Consider the following 23039-nt stretch of genomic DNA (forward strand, 5'->3'; position numbering starts at 1 on the left):
TGCTAATTTTGAGTTAAATCAATTATTAAATAGAGGACAATAATTTAGATATAAAGATAGTCTGTAATGATCTAGAATTTACATAAATGGCCTGGCATACAAATGGTTTAATTTCTCTAAATGTCCAATCTGTTAACCAATCTATTTCTCATTTACAATTTCCCCTCTCTCTCTCTCTCTCTTTCTCCTATTATCCTTATTTCCTTTTCTCCTCTCCTTCTTTCTTTCATCCTTTCTTTCTCTCTCTCTCTCTCTTTATCTAGTGGGTTTAGAGATATAAATTTGTATGGTTAAGTAGTAGTAACTAAGTATACCAGTGAAAAACCAATTAGAGTAATGACGCGGTTAAACAATCTTCACCCTCACACTCTCTCCCCCTCTCTCTCTTTCTCTCTCAATCGCTATCTCCCTCATTCGTTTGGTCATGCTCTAGTGGAAACTGCATTACCATTCACATTACCATTAACCATGGAAGTGTCCCTGTAGTCCAACAAAAAAAATGTTTTAATAGTCCAATTAAAAGAGCATTGTTTATTGCAATTAAACAAAATTCGGGTATAGTCCCTTTCGTGACATCGCACCTTAAGGGGCGGTTCTTCGTATTTTTCACAGTAGGGTTTCTCCTATTTCTAGCCTCTGCGGGGGGCTCTAACCCTGCGGGGCCAATTACCTAACCTTGTGGGGCAATCACCTAACCCAATATAACCTAACCTAACCTAAAATAACCTATAAAAAGCCATTTTAATAATACGACAAATCGCCCCTTTAGGTGCGATGTCACAAAAGGGACTATTCCCCAAAATTCTAATTAATTATTATGCACTTTCTACTCATATATTCAAGCAATGAGTGTACTGATTTATTTTTAGACAAGAACTAATAAATTATAAACAAATATAACCAAATCATGAAGTAGTTAATTTTCCCTTTTTGTAAAAACACCAAACCAAGCAGTATCTTAAAAGGCTAGAACCGAATTTACAATTTACAATGTGTTTATTGATTTCAACACTTCCAAATTCAATTTTTACACACCTTTTATTACTATATTCATTTTAAACGCGTAGCTTTTCTAAGGTTGTGGTCAGTACGTTAGTATATTCGTTTGTAACTAAATGCTCGTTAAGAATATAGTCTATAAATAAATACTATACTTAACTTTAATTTTCATGTATAAATGCTGTATTACTCTTTACTATTCTTTTTTTTTAATTGCCCTACTACAAAATTATAATTTTTAAGTTCAATATTTTTAGTTAATAACATTAAAATTGTAATTTATTATGTAATAAATAATAATAATATTGTTTAAATATCAATAAGATTAGCACTTGTTAAAGGGGAAGTTTTTCTATATTCAGAGTACGTACGTCCGTTTATGTGTCTGTCTACTAATTTAGGCATATTCATGGCAATTCCGGATATAATTAGGTACAATTTAGAAAAAGTTTCAAATATCATACATTCTTGCCAAGCGTCCTGTATTTACGCAATTTTGATAGAGATTTACTTTTGAAAAAAATATGTTTTACTTAAAATGATAAAAATGTATTTTTTAAGTGCAAAATAACAATTGTAGAAACAGTTTATTATATATTTTTACAATATTAAGCTATATAATTTTAGCTTTCATATGTCTATTAATATTAGTCATAATCATAGTTATTGAACAAAAGTTAATGTAAAAGAAACATATCATATTTTAAAAAAACATGCAGGTTTAGATTTTAACATCAACAACTAAGTGTATGTTTTTCAGTATATAGCAAGTACTTTAGTTATCTCTTTGATTAGCTTGCATTATAAATTTGGCATGTTAACATGTACATCTATCTATCTGTTAATTGAGATATATCCATCTATCTATCTCCTAATTGAGATATATCCATCTATCTATCTGTTAGTTGAGATATATTCATCTATTTATCTATCTATTAAATGAGATACATCCATCTATCTATCTGTTAATTCAGATAAATCCATCTATTTATCTATCTATCTATCTCCTAATTCAGATATATTTATCTATCTGTCTGTTAATTGATATATATCCATCTATGTGATAGAATTAAGATTTTGGCATGAATGTGACCATTACGTCCTTAACTTACATACTTAAAGATATTAACCAGTAAGTATATGGAAGTTCAATTTATTCCTCTCCTTTTTTCCTGCCAGTATTTTTTAGCTTCTAAAGGCTTTTCTAATTGGAGGGAAAATTAATCTTGCATTGTTATATCCCTGATTCTTTAACTCTAGTTTTAGTAAATAATCTTAAACTTTCAACAGATATAATTGAAATAAGTTTTTTTATTTCCTCTTCATTTATGGATTAAGAAAGACAGACAAACCTCCAATTACTATTATTAAAATAAAGAAACTTACGGTTTTCCTCCAGGAGGTAGTCCAATAGCTGGCGCTCTGATTCCCGGATGTGCATCATACGGCGACCTGTACGTTTCACTTGTCGGAGGCAGACCGTTAGGGGCTCCGGGAGGAGCTGGTGCCGCAGCCGGTGGTGGCGGCGGAAAGCCTAGGCCGTACGGTGGTCCGGGCAGGCTGGGCTTAAGGGGGGCGGGGGCAGCAGGCGCCCCGTCTGGTTGGCCAGGGGCGGGAGGTGTGGATTTTGGGGTCGGGGGTTTCACTGCCCCACTTTGCATGTGCTCTCCATCCTAATAAAATTTAGATTATTTAAACTCTAGTGAGCGTGTGCAAAATATAATAATATGAATTTGTATACAAAATATGTAATTGAACTGTGTCTTTTACAAAGTATCTTTTACCTTTTTAGGCTTAGGTGTGCTCGATGTAGAACTTGTGGAACTTCCTGGACTTGTCACGTCTTTCTTTCTGCCCAAATCAAGGCCATTCTCTTTAGGGGAGGGGTGGGCTTGTCCGTTCACACCTCCGTGTCCATTCTAAATAAATTTATTCTATTATTTTACACACTAAATATTGTTTATATATTTTTCTGTGTTAAGTAAGAATTTTAAAAGCAAAGTAATTCTAGAATAAGTTTTTAGTTTTTACCTCATCTTTCTTCATTTTTTTAGGATCAGGACTACGTCTATCAACACTGCGGGGCCGCTCTCGCCCAGGAGACAGAGAGTTTCTCTGAACATAGAAATTCAAATTATGGATCATGCTTTAAAGATTACTCTGTTTGTGTTTCTGACTATTTTCATAGAAGTCTGACTTTGGTTACAAGTAAAACACATTTTTAGTTCTTTAAATTGTACTTTTTATAACCCATTTTATAGTTTTTACTACGTTGAACAAGGGAAAACTTAAAGGAAATTTCTGCGATTTTAATTATTTCACAATCTATTTAAAAATAAAGTACAGAAAAGTTAAAATATCAAAATTCCTATTTATTTAAAATAATCTAAATCGCAGAGCGCCCCTTTAAATAATCTTACATGTCTCTCCTCTGAGTGAGGCCCCAGGGGGGTGCTAGCTGGCCCCAAAGGGGTGCTACTCAACGATTTGGCCTCCTCCTCTTTCCTACTTGCCTCCATGTGGTTCAGGAGGGGTGTGGGCAGCCGGGCCATCTGTGCAGCAAACGCGGCTGCGGATGAGACTGGCGGCAGACCAGCCAGCAGGCCAGCGGCTGCAGCTTGGGATGATACTAGGCCAGGAGGCAGTCCTAAAAAAATAAGATAGATAAATGGTTGCTTAGATAGACAGAAAGACACACAGCTATATAGATAGATAAATTATAAATAGATAGATCAAGAGATAGATAGATATTGAGTGCAGGTAAATAAATTGTTGTCAACAGAAAGTTGGCAAAAGCAAATAAATTGAATCATTCAAATAGAAATACACACGCTAGCAACTAAATAATTCTTGGGATAGATAGATAGCTATAAAGTTAGATAGATAGGTAGATAAACAGATATATGGGTACTGGTAGATACTAGATAGATAGTTATTTATAGAGTTACACCTATATAGAGTTATTACAATTTTACTTAATGTTTTTAAAAAATAAGTTCATAAATATTTCAGCTATGAACTGATATCTTTTTTTAAATTAGGTAATAGTTTTTCAATTAAGAAATTTTCAGTAAAAAGTTCATTTAATTATGAGTATTCTATGTAGTAAAATTTAAAAATTCGCCACCAAACTGTGCTATTGTTAACTCTAAGTTAAATTCAATAATTATAAAATACAAAAGGTGGGGAAAAAAAATAAAATAAAACTGTCAATCCATAAAAATTACTAATTCAGTAGTTTTATGATAATTTGTGTTTATAGTTGAAAATAACTTAATGTAATTGAAATAAAATTGTTTGTGTAAAATTAAACACAGAAATATTTGGATACTTAAACGAACAAAAAAAACTATTCTAAATAAATCCATTAAGACCTCTTGTATATTAGAACACTGCATTTTAAAAAAATGTTGTCCTGGCAATCAGCATTACAAAAATTGCCATGTTTATCAAAAAAAGTTAAAATCAGCATGTTTTAAGTGGACGTATGGACTTTCTAGTAACGATTATAGAAATGCTAAGTTTCCTACATCGTACCTAACTGTTATAGAAATCATCATGGAAAGTTTGAAAATGTTAGGACAATTCTTAATTGTCTAAACTAATGAAAAGAGCTATCCCTTTTTCTGTGAGTAGAAACTATTGAATAAAACATAATTTCTTGTAAAATGTGATGATATATTATCACAAAAAAGCAATTAAATTTATTTTATTTCCACAACAGCTAGCTACAATAATAATAACAAATGCCAACTTTTAAATTTCTAAATAAGGATAATTTTGTCCATGAATATCGCAGCCACAATAATTAGTAAATACACTAAAATCTAATGTAGTAATTCTATCATATAAAACATTAACTGTTTTTTGTCCGATGCTTAGGATCTCTATAATAACTGATCCGATAGGGTTAACCTTTTAGTATCAATCCTAACATAGGCTTTGTGATGGTTTTAAGCAATTTTTATACCCACAATCTGCCCCTTTCGAATACAGAGTCGGCAGATGCTAGGGATGTAGTAAAACTATGTAAAACGTTTTAAATATAAGAACTGCAAGATGTTGTATAGTCTAGACTGCGTAGATACTAAAGACTGTACAATTAATGTATTAACATCCTTCCAGATATGAGAGAACGAACCGAACAAAAACCTAATCATAGAGTTGCGGCGCTTATAATGAAATACACGTTTTTCTCTTGCTAATCATTTTATCATGGTTAAATTGGCCGGATAATTAGGACTTTACTACACTGCCTGGAATCTAAATTAATCATTATTAGAGTAAAATTGATATATTTTTATGTAGACACTGCACTGCCTCTCCCCCTGTCTCCCCCTCCTTTCACCTCAAATTATCAGCAAGCAAAAAATTGAACATGATTTACACAAAATACAAAATATTATTATTAGTTTTTCAGGGATATAAGAAAATTAAAAGGGAAAATTTGTTCACTGAACTAACTAGTGCTTTTTCCTCATTCCATAGGCTTGTATTTTCAAAAAACTTTGTTTTGGTTCTTGGCAGCTTCAAGGCTATTTTCTATCCCTCTTGAAAAAGTAATGGAGTGACAAAGGGGTAAAGGCTAGGGACAAAGCAACAAGTAGTTATGAAAATTCAGTTAAGCTATCTATCGCATCGTATTATAGACATCTTTCCGCGGATATCATGAAAGATTAAAACCAGTTTGACAGCACTGAGGGTCCGAAGGCTCGGGATAACAAAACTGGTTTTGATTTTATTATATAATTATAACAATCGTGGAAAATTGTCTGTAATACGATGCTAAACATGATTTTTCAGTATGTCTCAAAACCGGTTTTTATCCAGAGCATATTAATCGATTTCGAAGCCGCACTGGAAATTTTTTTTAATCTATCCCTATTCCCCTTTCCATTTCAAGCTGTTGACAAAAAAAGACAGTTTGGCATTTATGGTCCAATTTTACCATGAATTTTTTATAACCAAGTTTGTTCATTTTTATTTTTATTGAAATAAATCATTCCATCTTTTATCATTTGCGTGCATGGCAGTCACAAATTTCATTAAGGGTTATTTATGACTATTTATATTGCTACTGAATATTATTAATTTACTTTTTTTACTCATTCATTTTACCAATAAATATAATATTATGTTTTTTTGAAAACGAGGATTTTTACATTAGGTTTATGTTGCAGGAACTGATGTATTATTGATTGTATCTTACACCAGATTATCATATCAGGTACTCTAATATAGTGAAAAATAACGACCCCCCCCCCCCCATCCACTCCCTATCACCCAACCTCTCCCATCCTACTGGATGAACGAACTGGCCAATAAATTATGCCCATTTACTCAGGAAAAAGAGTTAATGACTTTTAAGAAAACTTTTAAACAGATTAAACTGTTAGAAGTTTTATATTTATATTGATAATATTGGATAGCTTTATTGTTTAAATACTCCAATCCTTGCCATAATATAACAAGCTTTGTAATTAAAAAAAAACTGCACACATTAACTTTTTTTATTTTTCAACATTTAAAATTCCAGTTTCCAGTAAAAAAAACCTCTAAAAAAACAACTACCCTGCGGCCATAAAAAAAAACAGTTGTGAAAAAACTTTACTATTCTTTACTATTATGCCCTAAATGGATTTTTAAACATGTTGTTTGTTACCTTTTATTGTTTGCCGTGTAAAATGATGGACATACTCAGATTTTAAAGATAAAAATACTTTTTGTTTACATTTTGATATTTCTGGACATTGTACTAAAAACCCATAAATACAAATCTATTGAATTCCAAAAAATCGGGGATCTTAAGGGTAAAGACAATGGTTGATATATTGACGTGCATCCCCAATGATGATACACAAAATTTTGCCTTCTATAGATTTTATATATTGGTTGAAAGGTTTGGACACTCAACTTAATGAACCAACTAATCATAAAGACTTTTTAAGTAATACCAAAGTCTTTAAAACGATAGGACGCTTTTAACAAATTAGTAAATTATTATTTGAAGCAACATTAAAAACAATCAAAGTTACAGCAACATTAGAAGGAAAATTGGCCACTTTGCGGCTACTGCCAGCCCTGCGCCAGGCATTCGCCTGGCTACCGATTGACCGCATTAATAATTTCTGTCTAATCCTAATATCATTCTACTAAAATCAGACTAAAGAGGTTATTAAATCTTTGAATAAAGATTAATCTGACACATTTGGGAAATACAATACATTTGATCTATACCAAATATTTAAATGAACTAAGTAGACTGTCCCTCTATAACTATTAATGTCTTATTTGTCTTAATGTTTGAATTATTCAGCTTCGAGTTTATGGAAGTTGACATCCTTATTTTCAAGTGATTCAATTAATTATTCTTCTATGTTTAAACTTTATTGACTATCTGTTATTGTTTTGTACGGCTAAATAATTATTATATTCTCTGGATACAAAGTATTAGTTTATATACTGGTTGCGGTTAAGAGTGTTCTTTCATTCCCTCTAAAAAATTAATTAAAGAGCCATGTTTAAAAATTCAAAAGGTAATTTAAAGAATTTGAAAGAGGCTTCCAAATAATGAAACAAAAATAGAAAGATGTAGACAAAGGAAAATGGCGATAAATAAGGAAATAATATTTTTGTTTGGCTATTTTGATGGATATTTTGTTGGTTAAATTATATTTTATCTGTGGTTAAGCACCATTTGTTCCAATTATTGGCAAGTTAAGCCTGGTTACTATTATAATTATACAATAATCATGAGAAATTTTAGCTGCGCTACACTATAGTTTGGTCTGTTTGTCTGTAAGTTCGTCTAACTATATTTCTGTATGAATGTCTCAAATTTTGGGTTCAAAAGAAAACAAATCTAGTAAAAAACCTGTTTGAAAAATTTTATGAAATGTAAAATTTCTAAAAGACAAAGCAATGGATATGAGTATTCTTGTAAAGTGATAGTTGGTTAATAAAAAAGTTTGTTAATTATGCCTTATTATTATTTATTATAAAAAAAAACTTTACTTGCTCTAGACCAATTTGGTTATCAGTAAAAACTTTTTTATTATCTAATGCTTTAAAAACCTACAAGATAATTATGGATATTTTCAATCCTTTTTATATAAAGTAGTAAGGATTTATTTGTCTGTAGATTTAGATAACTACTGAACCGATTGGGTTCTCTATTTTAGGGAAGATACACATAGGTCCTAGGATGGTTTTATACTATTCCGTTATTAGATTTAAGTATTATGATGGGTTTAGACTATTTTCCCCCTACCAATTCGAATAATGAGCTAAGGGCGCCATACGCTAGTTAATAAAAATTAAGTAAAAGTAATTTCTTATGGTATAGTATTTATTTTACTAGACAAAGACAATCACGTCCATATTGAATGCATTGTTAAATGAAAAGGCAAGTGAAAAGGTGTCTAAGGATTTGATAAAAGAAAGGATTTACTTGCAGAAAGGCGGACAGAAGAAAGAAGAATACTCTGGCCTAATTGTAGAATAGCTAGGCAAGGCATATTAAAAATATTAAAATTGTATGTAAACAATTTCACTATAATATCCTTTGTGATGATTATTAAATTTCGCTGATATTTTATAATTACTATGATAATGGGAAAATTAGTTTTTACAATTAAATATTATTTTAACTTTTCCAGTAAGGATTCGAAACCGATTTAATATCCAGTGGGTTAGAACCGGTTCTCATTCATATTGGAAAATAATGTATACCAAAGAATTACAGACAATTTTCCACGAATGTTAATATAAAAATCATAAAATAAATACCAGTTTTGTTAGGCCGAGCTTAGGCCCCTATGGGCTAAGAAACTAATTTTAATCTTTTATTATTTATCCTTTTAATATCCGCGGAAAACTGTCTTTAATAGAGTAACTTTACACTTAAGGCATAATTTTGACAAAAAAAGTAATAACAAGGATGACAACATCCATAAGTAGCGAAGCACAAAAAATCGTAGATGGGAATACGTACAGGTAGATTTAAAAGGTTTTTACTAAAATCAAGAATAGATTTATTGAATAAATAAATATGAAACCTTGTTTTATTTTGTATGATGACGATGGTCAAAGTAAATTATATTAAAGATGCTCATAACAATGGGAAAAATTATTTTGATACTGATATCCCATAAGAGTTTGAAAATTGGATCAAAATAAACAAAGATCTTGGGAAATATGTAAAACATATAAAAATAGCCAAAAACCTGATAAAAGGCAGTCTGGCCGCCATGGTTGTTTTCTTAAAACGACAAAAAATTTAATTTTTTAATCCTTAAAAACTTTAGTGTTAAATATATTTATAAATAGCCTAAAACCTGCCAAAAAGGCAGTCTGGCCGTCATGGTTATTTCCTTTAAAGGCGGGAAATTTAATTTTGATATCTACAACTGAAAAAATTTTGAAAATCGGACTATAAACACTGAAGATATGGAGAAAAATGTTAAAAATATAAAAAAAACAGCCTAAAACCTGCTGAAAAGGCAGTCTGGCCGTCATGGTTGTCTTCTTTAAAAGACGGGAAATTTAATTTTGATATCTATAACTGAAAAAAATTTGAAAATCGGACCATACACTGAAGATATGGAAAAAAATGTGAAAAATATAAAAATAGCCTAAAACCTGCTAAAAAGGCAGTCTGGCCTTCATGATTGTTTCTTTAAACGACAGGAAATTAAATTTTGATATCTGTAACTGAAAAAATTTTGAAAATCGGACCATAAACACTGAAGATATGGAGAAAAATGTGAAAAATATAAAAATAGCCTAAAACCTGCTAAAATCGGTCCGACCGCAAATGATGTTTTATAGTCAATTGTCCTCTTTAATAATGGGAATGTTGTCAAAAAATTCCAGCATTTTATCTTTTATAGGAGCTGAGTAAATCCCATTTCCCCCATAGCGTTACGGACTGACGGACTGACTGACTGACGGACTGACTGACTGACGGACGGACAAAGTGAATTATAGAGTAGCTTCGCTACTAATAAATATTGTAATCCAAATTACACATAATAAATATAATATTACATTTCTCGACCTTTTAATGATGCTTTATGTCAATTAGGTGTAGAGAAACAAGGATAAAAATGTTAATAACAGAGAACCCCAATAAATCGGACCGTGTACATAGAAAAGTTTCGCTTTAACTGGCGTTGGTAGTGTTGTGTATAGAGAACATTATAAGAACCATTACATATTTGCCTATATAATTACTTAGCCATTGATTTAGGTTTCTCAGGGATGCAGGGATATGTAAATATAACTTATTTAAGTAACAAATTTTGGTTAAGATATTATGAGTGCTTTTTTTCTGAATTTTGTTTCACGTAAGGATGCTGTAATTCCTATTAATAAAAAAAAATAACTCATTTTCAATAGCCGGAAAGTAGGGGGCTTTTTTCAGGTTTTCAAAATGCTTCTTTTGACGCTAGTTAGCTATTCCTATAGCCCTAGTTTGTACACACTTACATAGCTTTGTGGCTTTTATATCAAAACTTATTTTTAGGCATAAAGGAAATAATGGAAAAAGAGAGGGAGGGAGAGGTGGGAAAGGGGGGGGGGGGAAGGGAGCCCCCGATCATTATAGAAATGTTTGTGGTTAAGGTTTTTTTTTTTGGGGGGGGGGATAGTATGTCTGAGGTTTGGGAAAATCCGGGGAAATTTGTAAGGTTATAGAGCAAGGGTAAGGCAGAAATAATGTCCCCGGAACTGCTAGAGGCGCAACTACTCCATGATTATGGTATGTCCATACGTCTGTCCAACAGAACAAAACTATATTATAAATTATACAGTATTATAAAGTCTCTATATTTCAAACAGGCGCTTAAAAAGTTACATTGATTTCATTTGCTACTGTATATAAGTTTATTGTTATTATTTATTTTAAAAAAATATTGTTTTATTGTTATTGCTGCGCTGATTATGTAAAATATTGTTCCTGTATTTTTGTTGTATAGAAACTACTCGAAACTTAATCAATTCTAATCAAATGATACTTTAATATAAGTATAATGTGTTGTAATGATATACCGCGTGGGTAAATTCACACCAAATAATTTGTCCCCCTCCATAAAAAATGCAATTTCCCCGCTGTTCTATACCTCCCCCTCAGCCATGCACAGAGAGAACAATAATTTTCTTTTTTAATGAATGTTAATTTTCAAATTTGAATATTTTATTGCTTAAAAGGAATAAAAAGATTATTTGTGCATATTTTTGGTAGGGCATATATTTTTTACTACAGTTTGACTTCTACATAACATTTGACAACAGTATATGTTCTCATTCTGGATGAATGTAGCCGGCCAAAATAGCATAAATCTACAAAATTCATATAACCTTTTTAGAAGTAGAAATAAACCTTTAGATATTGAACATTATTATTTGAATTAAAGTTTTATAGTATGGTGTTTTAAATTGATATGCCAATCGCTAGCGTATTACTATTTTTGCCGCTTTTCTTGCTGTTTCTATTTTGATTTTCCACAATTTTGTATGACAACTTCTAAAGCAATGAAGAAAGTGTGTAAATGATTTGTTTTTTTTTGTTCAAAATGCACAAAATCTAAAAGTTTTTTAGTTAAAGTTAAGCAGCAACGCATCGTTAGGCCAGCACTGACCTCAAAAATTTGGCCAAAATTGTTAAATTTTTAGAAATATGGGCTGACAGAAGTTAACACTGATTTATTTTCATGTAATTGAGATAGATAGATAACATATGTATATGGATAGATAGATAGATATGAAATAGAATAGAAAGATAAGAATAAAAGATAGATAAATAGATAGAGAGAAAAAAAATTTATATAATTAGATAAAAACAAGAACAAAAATGCACACAGCCGCAGCTTTACTAACCTGGTGGTAATCCATGTGGTAGCAGCTGCCCACCACCCAGTGCACCAGCCACACTTGTAGCTGCTTGCAGCTGCATCAAACGGCTCATATCCGGCCGCTGTTGTTGCTAAAAACAAATTAGGTTCTTAAAAAATTTTAAATACTTTTAAACATAAACAATTTTGACATATTTCTAATTTAGTTATAAAAATTAAAAACTTAAAATAAAACTTGTTTAATTCAAATAAATTTATGCAAAGTTTCTCGGTGCAAAAATATATTTGCAACCTAAAGTTTTAGGAGTAATAAATTTTGTTATGTAATTATAAAAGCTGAGCGATATATGGGTTAACTTTTTAATTATATTTTGAATTGTTTTTACCTATACAAAAATAAAATAGAAATTGTAACTACCATTAGGTTCCTTAAAAATATAATAAGAGAATTGAGTTCTTGCTTATATAATATCTTTCTTAGGCTAAATGGGCTACACTACTAAAATGCCATCAAATTCCTAATAATAAAATATATGCTATGGATTATTAAATGGCCTACCATGTAATACAAATCCTACCAAAGGCATAAACTTACCCCAATAATAGAATTAAGTTCTGACATAGTGACTTGTTTAGCTCGTTCTACAGCAGTTACAACTTGCTGCTGATGCTGAAATAAAACAATATCATTAATATAAAATGTTAGATATTTTATTACTTGGATGTTACACCAGATTTTCATCATAATCTCTGATAAAGTGAAACTCACAGCGGGCTAAAATCCACTCCCTTTACCCAATCCCCTCTCTTCCTTCTGGATGAACTAGCTGACCATTAATTTTAAGATGATTTATGGGAAATATATTTATAAGAGATGATATCTTACTTATTCTATAGTCAAACAGGTATCTTATGGCATAAGACAATGGACGATGGATTACTGTAGAACTTACCCCTTTAGAATATAAAATTTAATGGTTGAAAGTTTGCTAGTTTAAACGAAAAATATTAAAACAAGTATCGTTCTAAACCCAACGAATAAGAGAACGTATTTAGTTTATCAAACTTTGGGTACTAGCATAATATACAGACCAATGTCTAATTCTCAGAGTGTAAGATTATTTTTACTGGTTTTTTTTCTATTTTTTTATAAAAAGTTTCCCACTTTCCATATTTATAAATCTTATTCTCAACAACATTCAAGTATTTTAAAGGAATGGACAATAGAGATAATAACTTCTTCCAATGTATATGCACAGAATCTGCCTTTTGTAGCTTTAAAAATAAGAATTGGATTCAAACAAATCTTATAGTTCCCACACACTCTGATAATGGTAATCTACCTTTTAAAAGTTCCTGCCTGTTAAACCTTTAAAATTCCTTAAGCTTTATGATATCCTCGAATACATATGTATGCCAATATTTTAATGGGTATTTACTAAATTTTACTTTATACTAAAAGCTTTAAAAAAATTAAGATACTTGACCTCGTAACCCTGGAGGTCAATGAGGTCAATAATATTTGTCATCCAACTTGGCCATCCTTTCAGGCTCTGAAGGATATGAACACCTTTACGCTGATCCTTGGGAATATTACAAAGTTTTTAAAAATAATAGGATGTGTGTGTGTTGGTTGTTTGGTAATTGTAGATGGCCAGGTTGGTTAACTTATTTTTGTAAGGGTACCCTTTTTCTGGGAGGATTTAATTAGGGAGTAAGCCCTACCCATTTCCCCCCCCCCCAAAAAAAAACCCAAAACAATCTAATAGAAAATATTCAAGTACTTTCCACCATCATTAGTTAATTTCTCCATAGTATCATTTTTGATAAGTTAAATATAATGTAGTATATCTTTTTTTAAAGTATATTAAGTATTTTGTATCATGGAAAGAAAACGAAGTAGCGGGTTTCGCCGTATTTTCACAGTAGCTTTTGTCCTATTTCTTGCCCTAGCGAGGCCTAATTCCTAACCATGCGGGTCAATCATTAACATTTACCTAACCTAAAAAGCTACTGTGAAAACACGAAGAAACCCGCTACTTCGTTTTCTTTCCATTATCCAGTATTTGTATACATATATGAATGTGTCATATTTGTAAAAGCAAAGACCTTTGTCTAACTGATGTGTAAAAAAAATGTGTTAACTACCTCTTGAGACAGGAAGGGCAACAGCTGGGCAATGATGGCATTCAATCTCTTGGCTATCTCCATCTGCTTGTGCATCTCAACGTTCAGCCCATACGACATCTCGTAATACTTAAATAAAATAGACATTTTTGGGTGGTGTACAGGACTGAGTTACAGCAGTAGGAGTCAAATATATACTTTTATCCTAATAAAGACATATTGAACCCGAACGTCTATTTAGAGCACATTAACTAATACCTTAATATGGCAGGTATCATACTTTAATTAATCTTATTTAAGAGTAGACTCGAACTCTCTACCTTCAACAAAATAAGCCATTTGAAATAATAGCTAAAAAAAGAAAAAAATCAATTCTAATTTTACTGCAATTGAAAAACATTCATTTGTCTTAAAAATAAGTTTATTTTCTTTTCCTATTGTTTAAAACCAAAGCCTTTTATGCTTTGATTAGATTTGCGGTGAAGAAAAATAAGTAATTGAAAAAACTATGTATTGGTTTTACTAATATTGCATACTTAAAATATAATAGAAACAGAAAGATAGATATAGATAGATAGATAGAAAAAAAGGATTTAGAATTTGCAATTATACCTTGAGAAACAAATATATAAACAACTTTCATTTCATATTAATTTATATACCAAGTGAAAATTGGCATTAATCTATACAAGTAATTTTTAAAATCCATCTATTATTCTATATCTAAAAATTATATACTTTGGTTTCAAAGCTGGCACTTGAAAAACGTTTGAAGCAATTTGGCTGAATACTTTACACCTTTTTTCTAGTGGTTATGCCTCGCAGCATTTTATAATTCACAATTTTTTTTAGCAAAAAATATTAAATTTGTATTTGATTATTCACTAGAAACAATTTTTAAAAAATCTGTTTTCTATTAGTGTTAACAAAAAATAGAAACTAATGAAATAATTGTTCTTGTTTGTTAACCAACTTATTTTCTCAAGCCTCGAGTAAAAATGTGTGTGTTTGTGTGTTCTACCCACAGAAAATAACAGCCTTAATGACATTTATTTATTGCCTTAAACAGTGTTTTGGTGGTGAGACTTGGTAGGTAATCCAGGAGGATAAAGGCTTGTCAATTAAATACAAAAAATAAATATTTTAGATAAACTATTTAAGAACCTAAAAGGCTTTTTTAATTATCTTACAAATTTATTTTTTTATTCTAAAATCTTTTTTGCCCAATTCCTTTTTTGTCTGTTATTTTGTGGTGAGCAAAGCTGTAGTAATTGCATTCCATGTTTTATATTTGTTATGCAGCTTACAATAGAGTTGTTACAATAGATAGATAATTTCTTGTTTTATATTTGTTATGCAGCTTACAATAGAGTTATTACAATAGATAGATAATTTCTTGTATTATATTTGTTATGCAGCTTACAATAGAGTTATTACAATAGATAGATAATTTCTTGTATTATATTTGTTATGCAGCTTACAATTAGAGTTATTACAATAGATAGATAATTTCTTGTATTATATTTGTTATGCAGCTTACAATAGAGTTATTACAATAGATAGATAATTTCTTGTATTATATTTGTTATGCAGCTTACAATAGAGTTATTACAATAGATAGATAATTTCTTGTATTATATTTGTTATGCAGCTTACAATAGAGTTATTACAATAGATAGATAATTTCTTGTTTTATATTTGTTATGCAGCTTACAATAGAGATGTTAGATTGATTAGTTAATTTCATGGCGACTATTTGAAAGAATAGTTAGTTAAGAATTAATTATAAAAAGTCAGCTAGATAGATAGAAAGACAGAAGTATAAATAGATAGATATTTCCCCGCTTATTGAAAACAAATTAAAATTGTCTGAACAGACTTTTGTTCATATTTTATGCATTTTCCTAACTATTTAACACAACAGCCAACAATCAATTTAATTTGATTGATGAATTGAAAAGGCATTAACAACTTATTTAGACAATTTTGTTGGTAAAAAAAATGCTTAAAAATTTATATTAGACAGCTTTTTAACCGTGCGACTTTTTTATGTCATATTTTTTCGTATTTTTAATAATATTAACAGTTTTTTTTTCCAAAGGTCAAATTAAAACGTCAGTCATTATAGAATTAAAAAATGTTTATCACAAATTTATAAATAATTCAAACAGCAAATATTTGTCAAGTCTTGTTATAACAAGAACTGTACAATCATAAATAACGCAGCTATTATCAAATTATAAACACAATTTAGCACTCTTTTTGTGGTGATAAAAATCATCTTAAGCTTCTAAAATATCACCGAAAACAGACAGATAATGTTACTTATAGAGCAGCTAAACTTCTCATTAAAAAAAAACTTTGCGTTCTACTTGTTCAAATTGTTGAAAATATAAAATAAATCTAAATTAATACAAAATGTTGCAAAACTTTTTTTTTTGCAAAAATTGCATAGATAGATAGATTGATTTAGAACAAGGATGAAACATTTATGATAGTGTGGCTTTTTCACTTCAATTATGATTTATTAAGTGATTTTTTTAAAAAAAATTTAAGCGCACAAAAAATGCTAACATAGAGCAGCTTTTTGAGACAAGTACAAACTAACCATAATATAGTGTTGATACTTTTTTGTATTAAATGACGTACAGCCAAAATTAATTACAGAATAGCTTCGCTATCAAAAGAAAAGGACAAACTTACCATGACATAATGTCGTTGCATTTCTGTTTTCTCCTGAACAAGCTTCTCACATTCAAGCTTCAAACTGAAACAAAATAATAAGAAAATTATCATTTTTTAAAGAGCTAGCTAGGACAGGGGTAAATATAGCAAAAATTAGGAAATTTCATGACATTCTAACGTCAGGTCTAACAATTAAGAATAACCAAACCTTTGATTGCACGAGCTTTTTCGGGAAGCTCTAACTGTGCATAGTAATGAGCCTTGCCATTTATGAGCCGAGGCTTTCTCTCTATTTTATTAAATATAAATTTTAGGATTGACAAAGCAGTAGTTGGTAACATTTAGGCCTCTCTATTATGACGCGGTGTGGCCCAGACTCGAATCCGAATACTACTTAAAACATAAAACATTTATGTACCTTGTTCTACCATATTTTTTTAGAATAGCCCTCCTTTTGATGGATAATTATAATTACTTATGAAAATGCAAAAAGTTTGACATAATATTTTTCAAAAACATTTTTGCAAAAAAAAGGGCTTAACTCGTAATACCTTAGACTATATAAAAATTAATATTTGTATTGTATAAATTATATAAATAAAATCAAATAACAGAGCTTAAATGCATTAGTATAATAAATGCCTAAGTACATTAAACTTATTTGATAAAGAAAGTAGTAAATTAATAAACTATATCAGAAAGATAGGTTCGAATCTTTGCCTAAAAACCTTTTCTTAAATGCAAAAACAGGTTAAAAATAAAACTTTTTAGATAGATTATCTAATTTTAAGCATTTTAATATTTTGATAAAAAATCAGAACCAACTGTCTAATGAGGCTAGATCCCTAATTCCCTGATAAAAATAGTTTATATTTTTTTGTGTAAACTTGAACGTCAAACAAAATGATTTCCACATTTTTTTATTTTATTTGATATCATGAAACTTTTTCTACACACCAACAATTTTGGCAAGGGATAGGTTAATTGGTAGAAAAAATAGTAGAGCATAATTATGGATTTTTAATAACTAGGATCTTACACCAGAGTATCATTTATTCTTATGAAGTGAAACTTGTAGCTGGCTAAAATAACGATACTCCCCATCCCATTCCCCATATCCTCCATATATAATAAGTGATGTCCATGTTAGCAACCTAAATTGACGAACATTTTTCCCCTGAATTTATATCGACTACGTATATTTTATATCAAAATACAAATTCTCATAACTGAAAAGATAATGAAATAGGGTCTAAGAAGAGCCTTTGATAAAAGGAATAATACAATTACATTGTTTACCACATTGTGTGTCCTATTCCACTTTTTATTATTCAAAATAAATGTCTCTGTCTTTATATTTTAGCAAATATAAATATTGATCTTTAATATATATGCAGGGAATACCATAATAAAATTTCATTTAAAAAACAAGATAACTTGTAAAATTTATCATTTTTTTGAAAAGCCTTTCACTTTTTAAATTTATTTTTCTAAATTGAATAAAAAAAACTGTATTGAATCGCAGACACACTTTAAAACAATATAATTCCACTTTGGTAGGTATTTAATAACCTACTTTACACTATTTATATTGAATTACAAAAACAAGTCTATAATTCAAGCTTGTGAAATAACAACAAAAAAGTAAAACTTTTCAGCAGAGTGTTGTTACAAAAATACATAGCACAACATTTTTTCCAAAAGTTTGCAGAAAATAAATGATATGTTTTTTTTCTATTATGATAAAACTCCCATTAAGTGGCGTGCACAGGGTTTTCACAGGGGGTATGAAAAAAGGGAAAGCAAGTCTACCAAATTTTAATATTAAGGGGAAAGTGTCGACATTTGCCTACACACCTTCTTCTGTACTCCTATGAAAATCTTTTATAACCATTACTTTTATTTTAACTTTGGTAATTGATTTAAATCTTATTAATTGTTTTCTAAAATTATCTTTTTAAACTCCACTTCTTACTCATTACACTCATAGCCAAAGAGTAAAATTAAAAAAAAAACTATTTGATTGTTATTTTGAATATTTTTGTGAATTAAATTTTGTAAGCCTCTTTATTGTTACGGGCAGTCAGTCTGTCAGAGTTATACAAAGCCAGGAATTTATGCATTCTTTATAACAAACATTTTACCTAATAAAACTTAAAATATACTCTTCAGAAGTATAAAAAAATTAAGTATTTTTAAAACTAATTTTAATCTATTATATCTTGATACCCTTAATTTTCAAACAATGCTTTTACACATTTGAGTGAAGGAATGTTGAAAATATGTTTTTTTTTTAAACAAATTCAATGCTTAATTTATTTTTTTTGTTTACAGAAAAAAATGTGAACTCAGAAATCTGACACTTTTCTTTGGAGGATTTTTTCAAAGAGATAAAAATGTTTTTTCTTTCTTTGATGATAATTTTAAGAATTATCATTTAATTATCTTATTCTATTAAATATTTCAATGGTCTTTCCATAATATATTTTTAACAGGCAGAATAAAACATTCTGCATAATTGTTCTCAAAAGATTAATTTTACTAGATATTTCATAAGATTCTTTTGGATATATGTTGTCCTTGCTAACCCGAGTGTCAGTGTCACTTTGTCCAAAACAATGTAAAACTAAAGATAAAGACAAATTCAGTGATTAAGTAAAAGTATTTCTAAATAAATTTGCCCATATATTATTCTTTAACTATGATAGAAGGTATATTTATTCTAAAAAACAATTTGCGTTGTAATTATAACATAAAAAATTGTCATAATTTTATTATCTGGATAGCATTTTGTTATAGATACGTTTCAATTAGCAATGATTGATATACATCAAAATGGCATTACAAACATAGGGAACATTTGTTCAAAATACCTTTTGTCAGTTACTTAACCTGTATGCTATAGCCATATATTCTACATAAACCATTAGAATCATTATGTCACCACATTTCATTTTTTCTTCAGAGAACCTATCCCTGTTGTCCCTTAAAATGAATAGCTGAGCTGCAGCCCAATTATTTTGTTTTGTGTTACTCAAGACGACCTGATTAAGAGAGAGGGAGGGAGAGGGCAACATGAAAATATATTAACCCCCATTAACAAAAATAATTAGGCACAAAAATAGTGCTCATTCTTCTCCTGTCCACAAATCCCATTGCTATGTATATTTATACCCAAAATAAATTGTAGAAAATATTAAATTTAGAATAGGGAAAAGCTGATGTTACTCCCTGGGAAAAAGTTAAGCTAAATTAAAAGAGGATTTTAACTTTTTACATATTAAATTCATTAAAGTTGTCTGTTCTGTTCAATTATTTGTTAATATTTTTGTTTAACTTCTTGTTGCCCTGTTGTTCAATAAGCCTAATCATTATTAGTTTGATATGTTTATTCATTCAGACAAATAGGTCTAATGAGAAAATAGTAAATAAACTCATTATATTCGACCTTAAAGTTACTTTAGTTACTGCTAATAAGTATTAATTGATAAAAGATTTGCTAAAGTTCTTGTATTTTAGAAAACTTTTTATGAACACTATAGTTTTAATTTTTTTAACTTATAGTTAAAGCTTGGGGCTTGAATGCAAATTTTGTCCATTTCATAACTTTGTTTACAGCCATTAGCACCAACATATACACAACTTTTATATACCCACATTTTTTCTGCAAATAGTTTTGCTAATTTTTTCAAAATTAATGATGAAATTGGAGTATCTAAAAAAATATTGTATAAATGTGGAAATTAGTTTTTGTATTTATATTTCCACAATTTTTGTCATTTTTGACACTGTGACACTTTTCAAAACTCCCCTCTCTTCCCATCCAAATCTTTATTTTGTTGTGTCAATTATCTGTGAAGACAAATTATATTTCAACACATGTCCTGACATTTAAAGCATTTCAAACTATTTCTTTGGCCCTTAAATTTCTTTTAGAAAACAAATAAACAAAAATTGTTTGGCCTGGCCTATCTATGTGTGCTAAGATATACACAGACACACTCACATAAAACACACAGAAAGTGTATGCATACACAGAGAGAAAATACACATAAAAATGCTGGCTTCAACTGTCCGACAATTTAAAGCAGTTTGTTTATGTTGTAAAGAAATAGATTGGGAAGTTGTGCAGATAAGATGAGCTCAAAATAACAGGGAAATGCATTCTGATGACAAAAATTAGAGAAAAATTTAAATTTCATCAAATATAAAACAGATAATTTTGAAACCTTTTTTGTAAATAAATTGATTATTGAAGAAAAAGTTTTATGAATGTTAATTTGTACCATCTAATCATGATCAACCAAAGCTAAAAAATAATGGAGTGAGTTCATAGAGGTTTGTCTGTTTACATACAGTTCAAATTATATTCTATTTTTCCCAAAAAATTTTCAATTTCTTTATTATACTTTTAGATTATTAGATTACCCACTCAAATCTCTGTTAAAGAGTGAAAAGATGTTTTTGCAGAGGGAAAGGTGGGTTATATGTATTCTAAATACACAATTCAAGCTTAAAGTTCACTGTAAAAACAAGGTTTTAACTATCAATTTCAGGCTTCAGTGCCCCACACACACACACACACAGAAAAAGTACGCACACTTAAAAACACACACAAACACCTATTTAGATTTTTAATTACTTTTTTCATTTGCAGGTCACTCAATCAGGTTTTCTGCTAATTTGCAAAATAAACTGATGGAAAATGTTAGATTAGGGTTAATTTAAAGCATCTGATTTTCAAGTGGGGAGTTTTGTTTGTTAAAAGTCAATTAGAGAACAAAAATTTACAAAATCTAAAAATATTTTTAAAAGATGTCTAAATACTTTTGACCTTATAAACTACAATTAAGTCTTTAATTATTTGTCAGTCCTGTTCAAATATTTTTGATAGCATATTTTTCTATGTCCATGATAACGCTAATTAGCCTGCATTTAATAACAGGCAATTAACTACAAATTTTAGCCTTTAAGAAAGGTCAATTAATGTATTCTAAGCAGAGTAAATTAGTTCATTTAAAGGCAATTTTAGATTTTAATCTTTATGGGACCAAAAAAGGCTTCAATACAAAGTACAAGGCAAAGTCATTCTAAAGTTTTTTTTAATCCTAATAATTATCTTATTTGTACACAATTTGCACAAAAAAAACACTTAAAATTGTACACAAAAATTTGCAAAATTTGCTAAGAAAAATGACTAAAGTTGTTACATTGTTACATGATTATTCCTAAGTTTAAAAAGTGTAAACTCTCTCCTTCCCACTTTTTGTTTTTGTTGTTTCAAACTCTCATTTGTATAAACAGTGGCTGTGTATTCTCTGGGTTTACAGGGATAAAGAAATATTTTTTCTAAAATCAAATTATACTGCTATTTACATATAATGAAATTTATTCCAATATTTCTGATGAAAAAAGGTCATGATAATGAAAGATTAGCCTTTATTTAATTTTATATAATTGATACAATTACTATTTTTTCTAGAAAAATGTCCCTGTCCCTGATGTTTGTGCATACAACAGTGAAGAGAGAACTAAACTTTTATAGTTTAAACTTTTAACTTTTCAAGAGTTTAAAATATCCTTGTATTTGCACCACACAGTGGAAAAAATCTTGTCCTTAAATGAAGTTAAAAAGATCTGTCCATTTTATGTCAAAAATTACTTAAGTTGTATTTTGTGAAGATTTTTTGTTTTGTTTAAATATAACTTTTATGTAAGTGCAAAACTTAATTTCCTTGTTGTTTAAAAGTCTAAATAATGTAAAGACACAAATATTCACAAGTCTCAACATATTTTGACGGACAAAAATTTTCAGCTCCGGTAAGAAATTTAAAGAATTTTAAAGATGGAATAATAGTTTCAAGGGTCATAGATCTTAAATACAAGATTCAAGGAGACACATTTCTGAAGGGGAGATTAACTTTTCTTTCTAGCCTATGAAAGAGAACTTAAAAATATTTTCAAAATTATTTTTGTGTTGAGAAAAGTCTGAAGAATGTTGAAATGTCACACATTTTGTAGAAAAAGTAAAAAGATCTGAAATTAAGCTATTTGCTTTCTTTTTCAACTTCAAGGCAAAAGTTTTTCTGCCTTTTTGCAATTTCAACAATTTATTGGGTTTATCTTTAAATAATTTGTACTTTTAAATCCTAATTAACAATTTTTTCAATAAAAATAAAATAAAAATTATTTCTTATAAAATATCAAATATCTATACTATAAAATATTTGACAGCTATTATTGATTACACATTAAAAATCCCTTTTTAAGTATCTCAAAATTGTCCAATCAATTTTATCCATCTGCTATATGGAATAGTCATTGTATTTTAGTTTAAAAAGAAACATGGTTAAAGTTTTGATAATAGCAAATAAA

At 29.4% G+C, this 23039-nt stretch overlaps 1 protein-coding gene across 4 annotated transcripts in view; it reads right to left on the reverse strand.

Moving 5' to 3' along the window:
- LOC145312003 (transducin-like enhancer protein 4) overlaps positions 1–23039 on the reverse strand; it is a 29519-nt gene that overhangs the window by 2261 nt on the left and 4219 nt on the right. Inside the window, exons 3-11 of one of the 4 annotated variants that reach the window (XM_080151084.1) lie at positions 16683–16746; positions 14001–14108; positions 13340–13435; positions 12448–12522; positions 11878–11983; positions 3513–3646; positions 3031–3114; positions 2784–2918; positions 2386–2672 (exon numbers count right to left, since the gene is read on the reverse strand). In XM_080151084.1, coding sequence (XP_080007210.1) covers positions 2386–2672; positions 2784–2918; positions 3031–3114; positions 3513–3646; positions 11878–11983; positions 12448–12522; positions 13340–13435; positions 14001–14108; positions 16683–16746 — 1089 coding nt within the window. Of the gene's footprint in view, positions 1–2385; positions 2673–2783; positions 2919–3030; positions 3115–3419; positions 3647–11877; positions 11984–12447; positions 12523–13339; positions 13436–14000; positions 14109–16682; positions 16747–23039 lie in introns of all 4 variants that reach the window. The other 3 variants (XM_080151083.1, XM_080151085.1, XM_080151086.1) reach the window with 3 other exon arrangements.

This window comes from Acartia tonsa, chromosome 2, assembly GCF_053477335.1.
Source record: "Acartia tonsa isolate MP-2025a chromosome 2, ASM5347733v1, whole genome shotgun sequence".
NCBI lineage: Eukaryota > Metazoa > Arthropoda > Copepoda > Calanoida > Acartiidae > Acartia > Acartia tonsa.